General features: G+C 34.9%; 1 protein-coding gene across 6 annotated transcripts; it reads right to left on the minus strand.

Moving 5' to 3' along the window:
• Positions 1 to 1231: 1231 nt before the first annotated feature.
• Positions 1232 to 21811, minus strand: LOC110833536 (Cysteine string protein). 6 transcript variants are annotated; one of them, XM_022071730.2, is made up of 8 exons: positions 21606 to 21810; positions 19564 to 19702; positions 17829 to 17981; positions 16226 to 16357; positions 13427 to 13486; positions 10269 to 10416; positions 7559 to 7647; positions 1232 to 4275 (listed from the first exon to the last, which is right to left on the minus strand). In XM_022071730.2, the coding sequence occupies exons 1-7, from the start codon at positions 21623 to 21625 to the stop codon at positions 7607 to 7609; spliced, it is 693 nt and encodes a 230-aa protein (XP_021927422.2). In that variant the 5' UTR covers positions 21626 to 21810; the 3' UTR covers positions 1232 to 4275; positions 7559 to 7606. The 6 variants fall into 6 exon arrangements, with proteins under 6 accessions (XP_021927422.2, XP_021927421.2, XP_021927419.2 ...); XM_022071729.2 differs by having other exon boundaries at positions 1232 to 6732; XM_022071727.2 differs by having other exon boundaries at positions 7559 to 7683.
• Between the last annotated feature and the right edge of the window lie 1704 nt (positions 21812 to 23515).

The following is a 23515-nucleotide window of genomic DNA, read 5'->3' on the forward strand; positions in this document are numbered from 1 at the left end:
CACTGTATGTACTAGTACCACCTGATTTAATATTCAACAACTTTTACTCAGGCAAAATTGAAGCATTTCATAGGTTCTCAATGATTATTTTCCCAAAATAGCATTAACCGGTTGTCCTATGCATGTAGAAGCTAAACTTTTAAAAGATTACTTAGATGAATGTGGTGCTTCAAAGGGTTAATCCAGTCACACTCAATATAGAATGGCACATTGTGACTCTAATATTGGTATATAAATACTTTTCAGATTTAAATATTTAGTGCATACTTTTTATATTATCTGGCAAAAATGTAATTGTTAATAAATTATGCTCTCATCACCCAGACCAACTCTGGGACCCATTCAGCCTCGTATCCAATTGGTACTGGGGACCTTTCTCAAGGTGAAGTGCAGCCAGGGCATGAAGCTGCTCACTCACCTGTATCTAGTTCTGAGGTTCACAATGAGTAGGATATATACTGCCTCTCCCCCCAAGCACCTACATGGCATGTCATGGGACAGCTTTACTTTTCATCATTTATAATTAACTTAAAATTATTTTTAATCAATTCAGAGAGGGAACTGTAATTTTGAACGTCTGAAATCACAGACTGGATATCACACGACGTTCTCAGAATATATTTGCAAAATATTTTACCAGAAGCATTTTGTTCTCTCATAAATTTGTAAAAGAGCCTGGAAGTTTTTGCCTTTAATATTTTGAAAATTTGTGCAGTAAAGATCTGCTATTTTGTACTTATCTTTGTGAACAAACTTTTTTATCAATGAAACAAATCAAGGGCAAACAGCGATCTTGACCTATACCTTGTAACTTTGAAGAACTGGTGATTCCTGCAACAACGTAACATGAAACATGTAGCATGGTAATAAACCTCTGGGTCCCATAAAAGATGAGAAATTTGTTGACTGGCTGAACAGATGTTAGCTTCTGCCCCATGAAGCATAGAATCAATGGCTTCCTGAGCTAATCTGCCACAGCCCTTAAATCCATTAATTGCATACTACATATGTACAAGCATAGATTTACACTAACAAAGATCATCTGGCACCTGGATGCTCAGATAGCTAAGTTCTGACTTCGCATATTTACGCCAACATTAACTAAGATCTCTCCCAATAATCTTCTCCAAAAATTAGTTTTAAAATGTATAATCCTGTAAGGCAATATTCCTTGTTACTAAGATGCTGAAATTAAGCTGAAAGTAACATGAACAATAAAAGCACAACCATGCTTCTTCAATCTTTTCCTTTAAATTTATTTTACTTATAATGTACAGTTATGTAATGGGTTGTATGTTTTTAGTGTTTATGGATACAGTGATGAAGTTTTGAAGTTCTGCTTCATTGGTTCTAACTAGCTATGCTAACACTTGTTCCAATTTTCAAATGGTGCCTCACATACAACAATAAACACATAATGTATACACATGTGATCAGAGGTTTAGTAGAGAGAATATACAATCTTTTTCAACAACAACAATAGGTGTTTCAGAACAAGATACTTTGTTTTAAGAACATGGACAATGAGAAAATTCACTTGCTTCACTTTATTTTTATTATTGTTATAATCATCTTCATGTAAAGTGATAGAGTAAAGATTAATTATTTTATACAAAGCCAGGAGCATCAATATTTCCCTCATTTCTAATAAAAATCAGTGCTACACCTGTTCTATAAATGAAAGTGGATCAATTAAGTTGCCCTAATATCTCAATTTACTTAATTTATACCTGTGTATTTTATAAACCAGTATCTATTTTGAATTAAATCTAAACTTCATCATAAAATAAATGTATGTATATATGTATGTACAAATGCATGCGTGCGTGCGTGCATGTCTGTGTAAGCTGACCAACTGTCAGCTCTGCATGAAGGTAGTTCTATTCACATACAGAAGAAACTGGTTACAAAAACTGCATTTCCATAGAATTCAGTCTAGACACATATTTAAAGACTATCTGTTTCCTTTTTATCTCACAATTTGAATGTTCCACTTCCATTCTGAAGACAGGTGTTTACATTTGGTAATAAAAGCATGCCATAACTTAAAAATGAAATAGAAAAATTCTTATATAAAAATGGCAATCAACTACTTTTTATATAAATGAAAGTTAACACCAATTTTTCATCCAACACAGTTCCATAAACTCAAAATAAATGTATTATTTATTTTTCTTAAAATATGGATCTCAAAATTTAAATGACATTAGTTGTTATGTAACTGGTATCTTTAGATAAGAGGCAACAGAAAATATTACTATTCTCAGAAATAAAACATATCCATCTTGGCATTTTTAAATTTATTCAAAGTTCACACTTCACTTATAAACAAGAAACCAGATGTCAAAACTAAGAACCACTGTTAATGCCAAAATAAGGTAACTACTGACAACTACAGAACACAAAGATCATCTCTGTAACCCACATACATTCATTCATTATAAAGAAATGGAATGAATTATTGTACATCTGTAACACTGATAAGGACAATGATATCATGTTTCTAAAATTAATGAGCATGTTGATAAATGTAAGAAAAAAATTAAAACAATGGTGAAACAAGAAGCAAAGATATAAGAAACATGAGATTGTCTGACAAGATTAATATATATATACACACATGCATATTTACATTAGCACTGTATGTGTACGTGCTTTCCAATTGCAGCCACACATAACAATAAATGTTATCTGCAAGTAATATAAAATAACTTCATGGCAGAGAATCCAGCATCTTCCAGAATACAATACATAAAAAACAACTATGAATCTTTATCATAGTATAACTATTTGGAAAATAGAGCTAGCTTCAACTGCCAGGAACAGTCACAGCCAATTAATATAAACAAGGAACATCCAAAGAGTATGTTAATAAGACTGACTGACACAAAACAAAGAAGTAAGGTACAAGTGTGGAGTGATGGTCTGGGCTGCTGCACCATGGAGTATTTTGGTTGTATGGCAAAGTTTTAGAAAAACATGCTGCATTCATCTTTAGGACTGAAATGTAAATTCGCACAACCGATGAGACCTCAAATCTTACATAAGATACATCTATGTGGCAGAAACGCTACTACCCTGAAGATGAAAGAAGCGTGTTCTTCCAAAATGTTATTACACAGCACAATCCAGAAGACAAAACTCACACTGCTGTGAAAATCTCAAATCATGCAAGAGAATTTAATATTGGTTATGTTTACTGGGATTCATCTTCCAACTCCAATGCATCAAGCATGTACCATAGGCAAGTTTTTTCAATACATCACGTAATGAGTACAATCCTATTTTAAAGGTCTTCCGAACACCACTGTAGGAATTATTTAAAATTATAAATTCCCTGCTATTTTTCTGATACATTACTTCCCAGTACATGTATGTACAATACAATAAATTTACAATCACAATTCCTGTGAGAAACTCAAGAAAGGAAAATAATCATAATATAACATGAGCATATGGTCTGAATAAATTCACATCTAAGGTCTGAGGTTTTCACAGCAGTGAGCAAGAGGATGGCTGTCTTCTGGGTTGTAGTACCATGTAGTCTGGCAGAAGTATACTGTTTCAGAGGTCATCTTCAAATTCACATCTGATTTGCTTGAAATAGCAAATATAGAATGCATAACCATAAGTTCTATACTCTACAAAACCACACACATTACTATGCTTCATTCTTCCAGAAAATATTATTAAACCTGATAAGTTGGTATTTATCTTTTGGAAATGCAATCCCTTAAGCATTTTCAATTTTGTGAATACTATACTTTGAAATTTAAACAGAAAGTACATGATCAATACACACTAATGAAATAAGATTAACACAATATGAACACTTGCTAACTGAAATGCAGAGCATAACTTGAAAAATATTCCACCACATTTCTGCAACTTCACAGCTTCAAGCCTAATGCAGACTGATAATGAACTGTTATTTTCAGCACAGACACAACTGTTAATACTGGTCTAATATATAAAGTAAATACAAACACTTTCTCCTGGTTTCTTCTGTGTCCTGCCTATAAAAACATGCGTTTCTTCAAAGATGGCCATCTTCTGGGCTGTAGCGCCATGTAGTACAGCAGAAGTTTCCCAACATTTCACATCATCAGGGTAATGATCATCATTGCCCTGATGATGAAGGCAGCAAGGACCTCTGAAACATTGGTAAACCTCTACCAGACTACATCGTACTACAACCCAGAAGACAGCCATCTATATACTCACCACCATGAGAACCTCACATCCTACTTCTGTTTCTTCACATGCCTACGGTTCCTGAAAATTTGTAGTTTTAAATTTCAGAGAGCTTTCAGGTTTTCATAAACAAATTATGATTTTTCATGTGAATGGTAGTTCATAATGCTAATATCATTTGTAAATCTAATAATTTCATACAAATTCATTCTTACAATGTTACATACTCTAACAACACAGAGAATAATTGTTAAACAACCAAAAATTACACAAATATTTTGAAACAACTTGCCCAATTACCACTAGGTAACAGTCTTGAAGTACAAAACTTCCTACTGCATCTAGCAAGTGTCCAACAAGAGGGAATGAAGTCTTGGAAATCATTTTATACTGTTGAATCAAATGCAAACATATAAACACAGATTTACCTTGTTTTCACACAATTACATGCTTCAGAGACTAAATACTTTTTAAATCTTAACACTTCACAAATATTACAATATTCTTATTACAAACTGATGTTCTAATACATGTATTATTAATACATTCCACTTACTGTTTTGATACCTGTATTATGAATGAAAGAAACACATTTAAAATGAACCAGGAACAAAAATATTTTAATATTTCTATAATCAAAGGCTTTCAATACACAATGACTACCAAGATTGGTTCGTAAGACTTACTGTTATTTGTATCACTGTGGGATAGTATATTTCAGAAATGCATGCTTTCATTTCAACATTGTTTGCTGGAAGTTTCTCCGTATTGGTATCTGATACTGTGATATTCCACGTTATTATTTAGATTATCTGCTTTAAAAAATAAAAAACAAGCTCTTCAAGGCGTCTTGGAAAACAGTAAACAAAAATTTCTTCACGAAGGAATATGCGGTAATTATGTGATTAACCAGCAGACTTAACTAGTATGCTGAAATTGAGAGTAAATCAGTAATTATACCTGAACTGAATCTATAATCAGTAATTTTAGCACATGCCTCATCTCCCAGATTTGTAAACTGATGTAACAACTGTCATAGCTACAGATATGATGATCTACCTTTATCCTTTCATACTGAAATCCCACTGCAATTAAATGACTGTCCAGCACAAGTATGTCACAATTTCCTATGCATTTTTGAAGTTAAAATATCTTCCACAAAAGAATAAAATGTTGTATTAAAATGTTTGGAACAAAAGAAAATATATATTTTTACAGGGTTATGTTTTGTACTTTGGTGAACTCTGGAAGTGTAAATCACAAATTTGCAAAATTATTTCTTATAAACATTTTTTGACTAAGCAGACATTAGGTAGTGAACAGTGTTCAAAGTCACAGCAGAAGTTTAAATCAGGAATGTTGATAACTTTTAAAATGGAATACAACACAAATAAAATATTCCCTATCCAGTGACACTCCAGCATACCATGATTTTAATTATAAAATCTGACCTTATTTCAACACTTAGTCGCTGAACGACCAATGGCCGCCGTCGACCAACAAGCAGTGAGCGACGCACGGGAGACCAACGAACAAGAGATACATAGATGGCAATCACGTGTTCACATTGCGGGCGACTCAGTCAGCGACCAGAGCTCAGAGAGGTGACACATCCATTGTTTCTTGTTTTCTCCCATCGTGTTCATGTCACTCAAGTGATCAGTATATCATGAGTTTTGATACTGAAAGATTTATTTCGACCGTAGAGTCACGAAGAGCCATTTGGGACCTTGCAAGTCCCGATTATGCAAAGAGGGAGATGAAAAAAGTCAGTGGGAAGAGTGTTTTCTACTCCTCTTTTTCCTGTTTCTAGTGAAACGAATTTTTATCATTATAGTGATCTCGTCGACGTCCATACTGCTTCCAAAGTATTTTTTTTTACTGAGGCTGAGGCCTCTGTCTGCACTGGTCACCCTGCTGGTCTCCTCGTTTGGTCGTTCAGCGACTGGGTCGCCGGCGACCGGTCAACAGTGTGAAACGGCCCTTATAAACAGGTTATGCATACATCCACACTATTTACTTAAAGAGAAAATAATAATTTACAAATGTACTGCAAAAACACAGCAGAAGCTAGATTTATCTGGGATGGCATAAACACTCTTATTAGGCAGTTATCACTTACCATCCAGGATTCCACTTAATTACAATGTTTATGAATGGTAAATTCAGAAGAAAGAAGGCCCCAGAGTGTTCGTTAAACTGGGTTATCATTAATAAATTCATGCAGAAAACACATCTCTACTATTGCATCCAGGGAAGGAGTTTGCTGTGTATGATATGCCTACAAACATCCCACACAGGGATTCCATACCCTCACATTCACAATATCACAAATAATAATAAAAAACAAAACAAGAAATTTATACTTTCCACACACAAGATGCCATTTCAGTATGCCTAATAATTTAACCTTTTGTTTACAATCATCAAGAATTATGAAAGGCCAAAGTGTTGTTATAATAATGATAAAAGTCGATTAGAATTGAAGGTTTGTATTTTGATGTGAGGCAGGCTTCAAGCCAAGCAGTGTCATTCAACCTGCATCAAAAGAAAAAGAAAAAAAAACTTGATTACTCTGGGCACACGGAAATATTAGAAATTTTTAAATCATAAATATCAAAATTAAGGCAGTTCCTTAAAAACAAAATCCTACACCTGCCAACATTAAATCACATACTTCAGATTATCGTTCAATTAATATATGTAAACATAAAAGTAACACAGATGTACACCCCACTAAAAGGATGAATATGTACAATGTTAACAACTCCATCTTAGACGGTGTTTTCTAAAACAAGTACACAGCACAGATAGTGAATAATGAATTAGAAAGGATGTGGAAGGAAGTGACCATGGCCAAATTTGAGGTATTATCCCAGGATCTGCCTGGAGGGACTGCAGAAAACCACAAAAAAAAAAACAATCAGAACAGCCAGTCTCCAGGCTGAGATTTGAACACATGACCTCCCGAATATGAAGCAGGGGTGTTAACCACTCGAACACAAAACAAGTTTCAGTGGGTTTTTTAGTCAGTTATCAATGCCAGAAGCAAGTGTGTTAATGCAAACAGGATACAGAGGACCACAAAATGACAATGTCAATTATCTTTCCTTATTAAAACACATTCTATATGTACAATGAGAAAATAACTTTCACTGTGAATCATGCTCATGTTTATTTAAAAGAAATACATAAAATTTATAATCATGCATTAATTTATGAACATACTGCAACTTTATGAGACGCAAAAGAACTTCAATAAAGGTGTTACTGCAGGTAGCACACAACCACAATCATCATGTTTTATCTACATTACCATCCACGATTTTGAGGAATAGAGAAGGCATTGCCGCACGCCGTTTACCTGTCCAGATCAGGAACTTCCCGTCACAGGATCTGAAGGTCCTGGTCCCTACCACTTTCCACTCTGCTGCTGGGATGTTGGTTGTGCCCCTACAGGATGCGAGGGGGAACCTTTCTCTGTCATTCCTACCAACATTGGTATTCTCATATCGGGGACAAAACAAAATAGCTCTATCATCCCAATATTCTGTGTCCCCAAATTTGAAACAGATCAATTATATCCAGATGTGACAGCCTTAATAACACATTGAGAACTGGAGTATGGTAATGTCTCCCACTTAATGGGCAGTGATAAATGAATATACAGCATTTCAAGAATGATAAAAGGCAGACTAAAACCTATCTTGCTCTCAATCTATCCAACAAAAATTCTAAATTAAACATCTGTGCTTCTATGCTAAAATCCAGCAAATAATACTGTTAAATATCAGTGAGATGCAAAAACAATGTAAGACACAAATTAAATTTCTAACTTACGAAACTAGTTATCAATTTTATGGCATAATAAAATTATTACAAAAAAAAAGAGGTTACTATACTCCAATCACAGTCAACAAAAGAGAAAGCACAAGTTCCTTGACTGGTCCTCAATGTGTTTATAACGAAATTAAAACATTTGAACTCCAATTGAACAACATTTTTACAAAGAAAATAATTTTCAAAATAAAAGTATAACTACTCCCAATTTATTTTAATGGTTACAATCTATTAATTATCAATAACTATGTTCACAGTAAACATCAGATGAACTAATTTATAAAATTAAAGAAAGAGAAATTTACACAAGTATACTATATCGCTAAAAATAACTAGTGCAGCTTAACTGCTATTATAAAAGTGGTCACACAAGACACACAAATGAGAGGGCAAATTAAATGACATTTTAACTCACATATGTGTATTCTTAGACACAGATAGTGACCAGAGTGGAATTCATCTGTACAGTTATTTACTTGGCACATTAATTTGGTAATGAACATATTTTGAGTGGTGGGTAATTTTAGATAATTATAAACATACTGCAAACTGCTAAGGAATTGCTAATGTGTATATGTGATTAGATCTAATATAATATAATTTGCTCTTGTGGTATGTTTATGTAACTGTATTGCATTTCTAGGTATACTTTGAATGTGGTATACCAAATCCTATCACTAAGATCTACAAAAACAGTTCTCAACCTTTGAAAAATATTGGGCTACATTCACCCTTCTTATTAACTCTTGAACCACTCAGATATAAGTGAGATCTTTCAAAACTTCCTGACAGTTTATTAAAAATGCTACTGCCCAACTACCACAAACAAGTTCACATATTACTAAGTGTCTGTAACAAGTATATCCATTTCTTGTTTTTATCAATTAAGCTCTTGAAATTAATTCATTTAGGCACTAACAATCTTTTCATTATACAGATGTTCAATAATACATATATGTGCACAGGTTGCACAAAGCATATCACACACATGTAGCCCATTGATAACCAGAAAGGGAATAATACAAAACTTACTTACATTCACAGTGACTACGCAGTGAATGTTTACATATGCCTCACAATGAAATGAAGGCCTATTGCCTGCCAGGCATAGGAGTCACCTTAAACTTGGTTCATAAGACGTGAGTTTCTAAGAGTACAACAATAGGCAGTCATAAAAATAAATTAAATATGCACCCATTCTTACAGTTTAATGTTCTAATTATTTATTAATCTTGTTTCATGAATTTCAAGTGAAAATAATACCAGCCATAGTAGCCCATAGAAAACATTCAGTACACTACAACAGTTGCCCTAATACTTCTCTCATGATTGCAGTTTGTATCAACAATGGCTAGAGTCATAATGCAGTTACTACATTCATTGCTATTAATTAAATTTCTAACATGTAAGACTTGATATTCTCACAGCGGCGAGTATGAAGATTTCCGTCTTCTGGGTTGTTGCGCTGTGTAGTCTGGTCGATGTTAACCGACGTTTCAGAGGTCATACTGCCTCCATCATCAGGGCGATGAATATGACAATAGTGTGTGAGGTGTTAGGTTTATAGGGCCGGAAAGTGAAAGGTGTAGCCTGCCCCGAGCCAATGGGAGCAGGCGTGGGAGTGGACCAATGGCAGCACGTGGGCTCCCATTGGCTCGGGGCAGGCTACACCTTTCACTTTCCGGCCCTATAAACCTAACACCTCACACCCTATTGGCATATTAATCGCCCTGATGACGGAGGCAGTGTGACCTCTGAAACGTCGGATAACATCGACCAGACTACACAGCGCAACAACCCAGAAGACGGAAATCTTCAAATTTCTAACAGCTTATTTCAATAACCAACTATTTATCACCTAAATAATAACTGAAAAATATGTTTAACACTTCTTTTGAAGCAAAACCCCAGCCAAGTGATACTTTTCCAGTAAACAAAAGCAGTGATGAAGATGGATTTTCCTGAGTTGTAGCACCATGTAGTGTGGTAAAAGGTTATCAACATTTCAAAGGTGCATGCTGCTTCCATCATCAGAGTGATGGCAATAACCACCCTGATGGAGGCAGCAGACCTCTAAAACAACAGTAAACATCTGCCAGACTACATGACGGTACAGCCCAGGATACAGCCATCTTCATCCTTGCTCTCAGGAGAACCTCAAATCCAAAAAGAGTGATTCTTACAGGGGTCTAGCTAAACAGCTAAAAATATGGCACCTCAGAAGGTCTCTTTACCTGGTGTATATGTAATCTTATCTTGTGGATTGAGGGATGTGTTTTCAGTTGCATTACTATCACCTGGGGGCGGCATTGCAAACACTGATGAAGATGCTGGTTGCGATGTTACAGCCGGACCTGCAGATTCATCATCACTTGGTTCCTCCTGCAACAGAACAAATCCAATACCACTGGTGTCAGCAAATAAACATATTTCCAACATGTGTAAATAAATGTTTACATTTTATAATGTACAATTCTAATAATGAACATTGTTTAATGTCCTATTCCTGTAAGGCAAATAATAGTAATGATTGTGTTGTATGTGTAGAATTTAATATTTACATATTGTCCATGATTCATAAGTTGATTAAGCCAAGTGACTATGCAGCAGAGAATATAGCTTCAATCCAGTAAATAATGCTGGATTTATTTTTAGCCACTACCTCTAGAAAGGCTTTGGAACTTATCCACTACTGAATTCAGTGAGTACTAGAAGAATTCCCTCACCTCCTGTTAAAGTATGCAAGTCTTTCACACATGAGCCATTTCCATCCCTTACAAGTCAACTAGCTTTGGGGTTGCGGACAACCATGTAAACTAATGGTGGTGGTGGTGGTGATAGTAATTGCTTCTTTTTTTTTTTAAGTTTTCTGATATACAAACCCAAGCCAAAGAAAAGGTATAAACAATCATGGGATACAAGTGATGAAATCACAGAGAAACTGTGAAGTGAACGATAGAACAGAATAGTTTATCTCATCTCCAGTCACCAACACTGCACTGCATTGTACTGCCTCCATCAATCAGCACATTTAGCAGTACATGAAACAGAGCAGCAAATGGAAGGATGATTATGATTGACGAATGAAAAGCAATGTGGAAGAATGAGGGCATTGTCTTTTGAAGGTACCATCACAGCACTGGCTGGAAGGACTGAATAAAACTATGAAAAATCTCAAGTCACGACAGAAACCTGCTGAACTAAGAACCAAACAAGAGACCTCTGAAATATGAAATAGGCATGCTAAATATGAAGGTCAGTAAGTTGTCAAATAAGACTGAATATATTCATTCTTGCCGTCACTTCACAGCCTTTGCAGGTTTGTGAAATTTGTATTCTATGTAGAGCAAATGAAGCATAAATTTTATCATTATGTTCATCTATTGTGCCATATGCTTACAATTATCCTGTTTTTAATTTTCCAACTGTGCACATATTAATATTATGTGTTCCTTGTAAACTACCAATAAAACTACAGGGCATCACAATTCCGAAGACCATAATCAACATTTTTAACTCTACGAGAACCTAAAATCTCATATGAATTAAATTTTCGTTGACATCTGTACTTTATGTGTAACTCAAACTGACCTTCAGTTTCATAGGAAAAAACTCGGTGCATAAACAACTGATACTGAAAAATACGAACCTCATTAACACCTACAATTTCTATCTCTTGTGCAGTAGGATTAGCTGTCTAGCAATGAGCTTGTACCTCTTATGAATACACATAAAGGGCAATGAGATGTTAAAATTGAAAAGAACAAGTTCATAAAATATACTCCTTCTTTTTACTAGCGACAGTTAATATAGAACAATTAATATTAAATCAGTCACAGACTACTGCTTAGACAAGCTGAAAAAGAAAATTATGGAATAATGGAAGGAGAAATATGGAACTGTGAGAAAACATATCACATTAACACTTCTACACAACAAATCCCTAATGATTACAACTACCTCAGTCTGTATACTCAATACATCAATGGCAATCCTACATTTATTTTCCGATACACGTGTACTAACAAATACAAAGTTTGCTTACATGTTTTAAGAGGCTAAAACCTTTTAAAAATTTCATATGAAATAAACATTCATCCATGTGTTATTCTGTATCTTCAAAATACCTTCAATATTCTAGTTGAGGGAAATGATAAAAAGAGTGAGCAAGAAACTTTACCCACAACACCAGTTTGTACTGAACCCACACTAATACCCTATCTATTAACAAATAAATCTCAGCTATGCTAAGTATGACAGTTTACTTTCAAGGACAAGGGTTCCACATTATAAATGACCACATAAATGCATATATTTCAACAGACAGGAATTAAATTTTTTATAGCAAGCAAACAACAAAGATAAAATGATTTTCACATTACCTGGAGATGAAGAAAGAGTACAGAAACTCACCATGTGCTGGAACTTGGCCCCAAAAATGGTCTATGTCTAAGTTGCAGAAGGGAAATGGTTTCAGAATGCAGAATAGGGCATTAACAAATTATATTATAAGAGAAAAGGGAGGCAGAAATTCTAAGACTGGCACTTTCAAAACTTTACATTGAGTATGTAATGTAACTCATCTTCTATCACTAGCTGTGTAAGTGTCCAAGCCTCACATGCTTTAATGTGCTTGTCGTCAATAAAATGTGCATGCTTCATTAGCAAAGATATTTCAGAATTTATTAAATATAACCATGAAGAATTATAGAGCACAAAATGCCTCCATTTGAGATCTCCATCATTTTTTTACTATGAAGCAGATACAGCAACCAGTTGTTATCTTACTAACTCCAAATCAGTAGGTAGTGTTACTGCACTGTTTCACTGTTCGTATGATGATCCAGTGTCAATGACACACTTCATGTATTGTAATATATCAAACAGTAGTGTAACTAAGATTGGTGAAATTTTGGGCAAAACTGGAGGAAATATGAGAATGCACTATCCTGGAATATGTTGGAGATCAAGGAAACCACACTAAACCTCTGTCAAAACAGCAGAACCTCAGCTGAGAAAATGAACTAGAATACTAGTGAACACAAAGCAGGATCACTATCCTGAAAATTGCAATGTTCACTTTCCCCTACTAACATGACTTCATACTAGGGTAAATGTAGTTCAAATAATCAATATGCAGAGGGCTCCATATCACATCATACTCTAACGATGGGTATAACATCAGCACTTGCTTAAAGTGACTGAAAAATCAACTGGCAACACATTCTGTACATACATAAGTTCCAAGCATGACATTTATAATTTAATTCTTTGAAAATAATTGCACATTTCATGATAGTAAATAATAGGTCATTAAATTAAGTCTTCTGGAAATTTTGCAAAATAAGCAGGACAGTGGATCAGGACAAGAAAACTTAGAACATGTGCGCACCTTGTCTGAAGTCCGGGGTTGAGACGTTACCACTCCTCCGTCGGATGACACGGGGTTCCTCTATGAACAGACCAATAATGACAGCAAAACTCAACTCTGTCCCACAAACATAACACAAATTAACTAGAAAAAAGACTAACGAAATAAAATTAAACTAAGAAATATCTAAGAAAGAGCATTCGCATAAAAAACACAAAAACAAAATAAAAATGGAAACGGTAAAAATGAAATGGATTATGCCTGTAGAAGAAATTGTTCTTACTAGGGAAGTAGTACATTAGAGTCCTGCTGTATGCACACCTTAATCTGTACTGGCATTTCATTACTTCAATTTTGATATCTAAAACAGGTTAATACTTTCAAAGTTTGTCCAAAGTGTACATATGTACAATCAACAGAACAGATTAAATGAATGCCCACAACACTGAACCCCCACCATTTGATTTAAATCTGAACAGTATTAAAAATTACAAACATATAACAAACTGTTTAGTTCCCTGATTTAATCAAATGGAAATATTAACTTTGTGAGAACGTAAGAGAATAATCTCTTACAAATATTTTTACATTAATGACCATGCTATTCTCACAAAGAAAAATATGATACAAAGTGGTCTACAACAGCGTAACACAATGCAATGCAGCAAACTGAGAAAGAGCAAAATTAGAAACCAAAGGGATCTCACTTCATGACTTCCTCACAGCTTTCACAATACAAGTGAACAGAGACAAACAATGTAAATAATCAGCTGACAGACTACATTATAAAGACACAAATATAATGATCAACAGATGAATCAGAAAACAAAGACTCCTCGAAGATGGTTGTCTTCTCGATTGTTGTACCAAGTAGTCTGATACAAGTTTACTGACTTCAGTTAACTTCTACTATACTACATGGTGCAACAACCCAGAAGACAGCTATCATAATAGCCACCATGAGAACCTGACATCTTACAAAGACTCCCTGAATTTACTTTCTAAACTGAACAATCACTATTGGATATGACAGAAATGTATATGGAAGGCGAGATTTCACTTTCTAACAGAGATGTGTATAAAGCTGGCCATCTTCTGTAGTGTTACATCATTGTGACAACAGAGCCAGCAGGCTCCTCTAAAATGTCAGCCAATATTTAACACACTGCATAGTGCAACATCCCAGAAGACAGCCTTCTTCATGTATATGAAAACTGGCTATATTCTTATGGGCATACTACAGTATAAGAAATACAGAGTATAAACAAATTATAAGAATTTGTTAGCAAACAGGAACATCACCCTGCTACTACAGCTTGTAGATACAACCACATCAGCTTTAGTGATGATTCACAAGTTTAAAAATGGTATGTATATCTCATCTCCACACTTTTCATATCACAAAAGAAAGATTTTGTTTTTCCACAAACCTTGATTTTAATTTAACAAATCTTGAAATAATGCAGCTATGATAACAATGATACATCACAATAACAAGAGTGTTGTACACAAGATTTCTTTAGAAAATTCACTTGTCTGGCTTATTATGTCATCAAAGAGAATTTCCAATGGATTATGCAAGTGGGAGTTTGAATGGATAGGATTCCCCATGCAGAAATTTCATACCCAGTCAGTACCACATTTGGAGATGCATGCAAGTGTCCATCACAGTTTTCCCATTTTAACCAAATTTTTAAATGTATCAAAAAATTTTAGTAAAACTTTTCAATATCAAATTTCATAAAAATCTATCCAGTGATTCCCAAGTTCTTCCATGCAGACAAAAAGTTGAGGAAATATTAACAGATGCACTTTTACATGGCATGGTTGCCACTCATGCTGAATGACAAAACCTGCTGGCAAACAAACACATTTTCATAAATATAAAATAATAATGACGTCTCTTAATGTAAATACAACAAAATTACAGCAATGGCCTAGGGGGACACAACAGTGGCAATGGATGTCTTAATTATTTCAAGTCCTCTACATATTTTAAGTATTTCGATGAAAGTTGAAATACCACGGAACACTGAAGAATTCCTGCTGCCAAACAGAAATCACCCAATAAACAAAAATGACTATTAGTAAACTACTACTACTACGACCATCACCACCACCTGAAGGTACATCTACTCATGCTATAATAAGAAATAATAAGTGACACTCAGAATTCTAAACATGAAGGCCCTCTTACAATTTCATATTGCATCATTCTGGGTTCTTCCTCGTAAAATTAAATTGCATTGTGTGTCCAACGAGCAAGATTCCGTAGCTTACTAAAGTAACATAATTGCACACAGGATGAACACTCCACAATTATGGTGGTCTCTTTCACACACACCAATAATCAATCAAAAGTTATTTTCAATACCTACCACTCTTCTGCAAAAATTAACTTCAGATTAAAACATATGAGATTTTTTCCTTGCATGAAACAACAAGGTTCACTTCATGATGCAAATAAAATTATGTAAGTGCTTGAGACATAAAATAATATTTAAAAAGGTGAAATTAAAATAAAAATAAACTGGGAAACTTTTAAAAACTTAAATACCATGTATTACCTAAATGAAATGATAACTGAACATGGACATGTAAGGTGAGAGATCAGTGTTGCAGACAATATATCTTGTACAGATTGACACCGTGTGCTGTTACACGAAATCTAAAAAAGTGTTATGCTTTCTTGTTCGTATTCTTTCAATTTAACTTTAATGTACTGGATGTAACAGGAGGTGCTAAGTTATGGAATTATAATCAACCATTCCAATACTCAACATTCAGTCAGGCAGTGCTCTGCACTTTTTCTGGACGTACATATAAGGTGTGATAATCTCCAGTGTCCTCGGGCTGTCGAGGCTTCCATTTCCCACAGCAGAAGTTGCAAAAGCAGCAACAACAGCAACAAAGGTAGCAGCCAGTGATAATACCACAGAACAGGATAAGTGACTGCAACATTACATGTCATCTCCAATTACAATCAATCTGGTTAAAATACTCATCATATATTAATTATTTATAAGAAAATTTCAGTGACATTCCTAACAGCAAGCATAAGCTGACTGAAGGTGATTTTTCATAACATTTCAATGATAGCTGTGAAATTATTCAAGGTACAAATATGAAATGTTAGGACCATAAAACATTACTGTCCATTAAGTAAACAAACATTATCTTCATCATCAGGAATTAGGTAATAATGCCTGTTCTGGCTTCAAATTGATCTTTCCATCTTCTTCGTGGCCTGCCTCGATCTATTTTTCCACTAGGCTTGTAACTGAACACAGCCTTAGAAAGTCTTTCTTCAGGCATTTGTTCAACATGTTCTTTCCATTTTCTTCTATATTCTCCAATTTTTTTGATTAAATTAAAACTATTAAGTTCTTTCCTAATGTCTTCATTTCTTATTCTATCTAATCTAGTACATACTTTAATTGATCTTAAGTATTGCATTTCTGCCACTTGGATTCTGCTCGTATCTCTTTTCCCTAATGTCGACGTTTCTGATCCGTAGAGCAACTTAAGTTGTGTGTCCTTCCGTGTTTTTCCCTTTAGGGTCTTTTTAAAAGTTCCACAAATGTGTCAGAATCTATTTAATTTTCTATCTAAATCAATGTCATAACCAAAGGTGATACCACAACCAAGGTAGGAGAAATGGGATACCTGTTCTATGACTGTATTATCTATAACAATTTTCGTTCTAACTGGAAGTTTGCCTTTAAAGTTTTTGTTTTAGCTATTGAAATGTTCATATTGTAGTCTTTGCAAATTTGATTAAGTTGGAAGGTAGATTTTTGGAGTTCATTTTCTTATAAAATTATTTGGTCATCTGCAAAAAGCATGGTATTTATTGAGATATTTTTATTAAGTTTTACGCCTGGATTAGCTGATATTTTCCATATTTGGATAATATCATCAATATAAATGCTGAACAGGGTTGGTGATAACCCAAAACCTTGTTCCACACCTTGATTGGTAAAGACTTCATCATATTAAATATTTCTTGGGTCTATTAATATTATTGTTCCTTGGTAAAGGCTTTGGCTGATTTGGATCAGATGTATGGGAAACAGTAAACAAACATTTGAATTTATATCCTTCAGATATTTTCCCAAACAATTTTATATGTTCTACCATAATCATCATTATTATAAAAACATAAAATTTACTTTCTGCATACTGTTCTTCAGTTAAAAAACCAATGCAAACAACATAACTTGATAATATTCACTAATAATTTAAGATATTTTCATATGTAACACCTGAGGGCTTAACCATGTAGTCCATCATAAACTCCACACATGGGACATATTTACTCATACCACTGAGAGATACCTCATTCAAACCATACATAACTGTTAGGAAGACATTTCTCATACATGAGATGTGAATTAAACATGTTCTATATTAAAAGTCTCACCTTGCACCAGCCAGATGTGACTAGAAAGTAAGCATTGACATTTTCCTCTCCAAACTGCTCTGCAATATACAGACCAAGAGAACCATAGTTGTCATAGATGTTGCGTTTTGTCAGGTCACTCAGAATACTGTGAGCCCGATTAACCTCTTTAAACTGCAATGAAATAATGCAATAACATACATATGAACTCTGCTTGTGATGTAGCAGTAGTAGTGGTGGTAGTAGCAGTTCATTTAATGATACTGTCAGCAGCTCAAACTAAAGCATCAAGTAACACTACAATTTATTAATAACAACGTGGAAAGGTATATATGAAAGCAGGCATAGCCTACTGTAAGGTAATATCCCAGCATTTGCCTGGAGGCACTGAGAAAACCACAAAAAGCCTCAGTCAGGACAATTGGTCCATGGTCCAAGATTTGAACCAAGGACATCTCAAATACAAAGCTATGGTGCTAAAGATATGGCCACAACATTAAAAAATAAAATAAAATATAAATCAGGAGATATTCTTAGTGCTTTTAACTGTAAAATTTCTTTGGAGGTGTAGAATTTGACACCAGCAAGTTTTTAAACACCATTACTAAGGATAATTAGAACTAAACCATGTAGCACATGCCAGAGAGGAGATATCCAAACAAAATTTTGGTTGGGAAGCTTGAAGGGAACAGATCACTTGCAAGACCTAGATGTAAATGGGAGTATAATATTAAAATGGATATTATGAAAACACAGTGGGAAGAAGTGTTCTGCAATCACCTGCATCAGAGCAGGGACTGGTGGGAGCATGGTAATGAACCTTCAGGTTACATACTGACATGCAATACATTCCTGACACATGTTCTATCTGTAAAAAAAATAAATTACACTGAAAACAAAAAGAATGATACGTTACGTGTTGGAAATTTCCACTGTGTTCACCAACGCATGCATTCACTCTTTCCTTGTTTGATGCAACCCAGCAAAAAGTTCCTGTGTCACAGAATGGTTCAGTGGATGTAAATTTGTTCACTACAGGAGAATTAAGAAATGCATCCCTAAACTCATACCAGCTAAAATGAACACTCACTGTACTTGTGAAAAAGACATCCTTGCACTTCAACTGTTGAAAGACAATTGATGGACTGTGCAAACAGGTTACATGACAAGACCTGCGCAGGCTCTTGTATAGTCATAGCGTTATGCATGTTTGTTAATATAATTAAATTATAGCCATAAAAAATATTTTAATATGGGTTACATGACTTTTGAATTGCCCTGTACAAGATGGGAATGTCTTGACTAACTGAGGAATATTATTAGCTTCTGAAGAGAGCTTTGTTCCACTCAGTTACTCCAGTATAAGACTGTTTATTACCACATTCACAAAATCCAGCCAATGGCCCATCCCTATCCTGAGCCAGATGAATGCAGTCCACACTTTCCCATTCTATTTCTTTAAGATCCATTTAAATGTTATCTTCCCACCTATGCCTGGGTCTTACAAAAAGTATCTTCCTTTAAGGTTTCCCAATGAACATTTTGGATGCATTTTTACCTCTCTCATTCATGCTACATATCTCATCCATTTTTGAACCCCCAAAATAAATTGGAAATTTCCCAGAAAGAAAAGAAAGATTCCATCCATAAATTTCATGGAAATTATAAGCAAATTACAGCTGATGCTTTAACACCATATTTTCAATTCAAATACACTTAAAATAAAAATCCAGATTGAAAATGAGACTGAACTCACCTTCTCTGCAGCTTCAGGATTGTTTGGATTTTTATCGGGATGATATTTCAGAGCCAATTTCCGGTACGTCTTTTTCACATCATCTGCAGTAGCAGTTTTGGGAAGATCCAAGATCTGATACAGTGTGTCACCAGATGTGCTAAAAAAGTTACACAATTTTCCAGTCATTCTAATATTAAAAAAGTCACAACTATTTCCACCTCTCATCTCCAGATGTGTTGAGCATACTGACAAGACGTAAAACTAAACCAACAAAACATTTCTGGTACAGGGCATGTTTTCATTAGACAATCCATAAAATAACCACCTTAACCTTCCTTCTTAAAATCTCCTGAAATTATCTAAATAATTACCTTTCATTTTAATCTTACTTTCTATCCTAAGGAAAGTGCTACTTTTAAGAACTGATAAAAATTATGTAACTTGCAGCAGTCAATTTCTTATTACCTTTGGCCAAAATCACAGTTCAGCACCAATTGTTTTTTAGAAACTGACTGCTTACTGCCTCCATCATCAGTATCATCACTGCCCTGATGACAGTGGCAATAAGCACCTCTGAAATACTGGCCAATTTTTACAAGACTATATGACATCATCCTCAACAGATATAAACATTATAATGACATGTATGATCCTACTAAATAAAATAGTATGATTTTATGGGTACAGAACTGCTGTAATTAACCTTGGTAATTTATTTATGTATGGCATATTTAATTATTCTGCCAATAGCTTGGACTATACAGTGTCAAATTATAAGATGATTAATAAACTGGGCATGTATGAAAGGAAGCAGTCACTGGCCTAATTTAAGGTTCTATTCTGGCACTTGCCCAGAGGGACTGAAGAGGATTATCCATGACAAAAAACTTTAGTCAGGATAGCAGTCTCCAGGCTAAGATTTGAAGCCACAGCCTCCCAAACACAAAGCTGCAACATTCAGTTCCAGGATGTTGAAGAGAAAAACCACTGAATATGCTACATATGAGGGCAGGTGGTAAAATATTGTCATACTAGATACAGAGAGAATTTAAGATCATATTTTCTGCATGAGATCAGGTACAATCAATTCTTTATTCTGCTCATTACTGATGAGTCATTATCAAGCAAAGTATTAGGCCACATGTTGATCCATTCCAGCATAATCTTTATTAAGATATATATAGAGTAATAAGATAATATAAATGGTTGCCTTCTGGCTGTAGTGCCATGCAGTCTGGCAGACACTAACATTGTGGAGGTATCTGCTGCCTCCATCATCATTACCCTAATAATGGAGGTAGCAAGCACCTTTAAAATGTCAGTAAACTACCAGACAATACTGTGCTACAATCCAAAATTATGCCATCTTCATACATGCTGCCATGAGAACCTCAAATCCTAATAAGATTATGTTTATAGCTGTTCGTATTATATGCATAAATTATTACAATTATTGCCACAATAATGGTGTCAAGGGATTTTCTAACTTATGGGACAATGTTTATGTTTGTGTGTGTATTATGCATTTTATTATTACTGTTGCCATGGTTAGACTTTCAGCCTCTTGTGAAATTTCTGGTTCTTCTAGGTTTCTGCATCATGTAGTCAGGTATAAGTTTACTAGTGTTTGAGAGACGGTTCCTGCCTCCATCACATACAAACAAGACAACAGTGTTGGCTTTCTGTAACATGTGTGAGGTTAGTTTTAATCCCTTAACTGGCTCAGTGGCCTCTTACTACTCTCTAATACAATCTGTCTATGAGGGAATGTCCTACCAGTTGATCGCGCATGCCGTATATACTGGACCTGAAACGGATATATTCTTGAACTTTTGGTAAAAAAAAACCAATATTTTAACATTTGGATACCATACGTAAGTGGTTCAAGATGCATTGCGTTTATTTGAAACTACATATTCAAACATAGTTCCATATAGCATATACGGATAATGAATATTTATTATACAACATAAATACACTTTCTGTGATAATGACGATCAAAATTTCAGCAGAAAATAAGCCCCGGTTGCCCTACATAGTAACATGAACTTTTCACTTACGACAATTTCCGTCTATCCATTGTAATTGGGAGCACCAGCCAACGGTTAGTACAAACGGGAGATTACTCTATAGCACGAAAAAGTATTTATACTATTTCGCTACAAGAAATCCATTTAATTTCCCTTGTCCAGAATACAACAAACCAAACAGCTACTAACAACCCCTTCCTCTTCAGCTGACACGATATTAACGTCATCGACTCGAGACTGCGCCAACATTCATTGGCGCATGCACAGCCTACTTTATCGGTTCAGAGGGCTTGCATGGAAAATTCATTACTTTTTTCACATCTGGACTAAGCGCCCAGAACAAAAGTTACAGTGGAACCACGGTTCCGGAGAATTTGACGTAAATACGTCTCTGTATTTAAATTATATTTACGTCTCTGTAATGTAATTTAATGTAAAGTAAAGTAATGTCATCCATCTTGTTACGAAAGCGGATTGTTGACGGCAGTAATGTAACACAACAATGCCGAGTAAACAGATGACGAAGGTTTCCGTCTTCTGGGTTATTGCGCTGTTTCACATTTCAGTTATTTTTATTAACCCTTGCCCAAAAATAGGAAAATAAACATGTAAAAATAAAGAAGTTTGCAATCTGTATCTGACCGCCACGGTGGTCTAGCGGTTAGAACGCTGGCCTTGTAATCCTGGGGTCTTGGGTTCGATTCCCGGCGGTGCCCGAATTTATAACTTGTGTTGGGCAAGGCCGTGGTCTAGGCAACACGGAGTTTTCCTCCGTGGCATCCCAACAATTACTCCATTCACACACAGAAGAAGGCAATGGCAAACCACTTCTGGATCATCTGCCAAGAACGTATATGAACAGGTCCCAGTCCGAGAAAAGGATGGAAAGATCCTGTTCATATGGACCTGTCCTCAGACAGAACACTAAATAATAATAATCTGTATCTACCCAGTGTTGGACAGAACAGCTCAACATCACCAGAGCCTGCTGGCCAATGATTGAATTTATATGACCATCAGACCACAGTCGTTTTGACTTTGTCTTCATCACACTATTGCAGTGCATAAGGGGCATAAGTAAACTTATATGTAGCATTAATTAACATTGCACCCTGTAATATTAGGATGTGTTTATGACAGTAAATAAGGCAACAAAGCGGTATTTAAGTACTGCCATAATTTTCCTCCACAAGTGGCCTATATATGCATTCATTTGTTCATAATGTCATCATGACATCTGAAATACAAGTTCTTATACTGATTACTGTTAAACAATAATATTGTTTCATATAACATTAGAATTTGAACCACAGGTAATGTGCGACTCCTTCCCTGAAGACGGCTGTCTTTTGGGTTGTAGTGCCAAGTCATCTGGTAGAAGTTTACTAATGTTTCAAAGGTCTTTACTGGACCTTTGAAACATTGGTCTGAGTCTTACTAATGATGATGTTCTTTGTTTTTCCACCATTAAAAATGCTGTGAAAACCTCAAATCTCACCAAAGTCTTTTTGATTTGCATCACAGCATCATCTCCTAAACACCTGTATGGAAAGTTTTAGTAAAGATTCATGCATTATCATAATGCTATAACTACTTTTATAAACAAGAAAAACACTTGCCCATTAAAGAAGTGAGGCTGAGTAGATCAAAGAGTCAGTTTGGATACTGTAATAAAGAGGTTAATTCCCAAAATCTCTAACTACATGGAGTAGAGTCCTTCTTGAGAAGCTGATTTTGTTCTCAAATACTCTTTCTTCCCTTCACATGACAAATAACTTTTCACATCCGCACAAAAAACATGTTAAATTAATTGTAATATTGTTTTATTTTAATTCCCAAAACCTGTAAGTGTTTAAATCTTGTCCCTTGCCACAATAAATCTTTTTAACACATTATTTATTTATGGTGGACCTAATAATATTGTACATTTTTTATCAATA

This window comes from Zootermopsis nevadensis, unplaced genomic scaffold (assembly GCF_977971745.1).
Source record: "Zootermopsis nevadensis isolate Lab colony 2312 unplaced genomic scaffold, Znev_1.0 Znev_ptg000025l, whole genome shotgun sequence".
Lineage (NCBI taxonomy): Eukaryota > Metazoa > Arthropoda > Insecta > Blattodea > Termopsidae > Zootermopsis > Zootermopsis nevadensis.

Bases quoted from the DNA above. Each gene is read 5' to 3' on its own strand.
- LOC110833536 (XM_022071727.2), bottom strand. From the start codon at position 21,625: ATGGATAGACGGAAATTGTC. The intron at 19,703-21,605 runs GTAAGTGAAAAG...TAACTTTTTTAG, and splicing joins ATGGATAGACGGAAATTGTC to CACATCTGGTGACACACTGT. The intron at 17,982-19,563 runs GTGAGTTCAGTC...ATTTCATTGCAG, and splicing joins ATCCTGAAGCTGCAGAGAAG to TTTAAAGAGGTTAATCGGGC.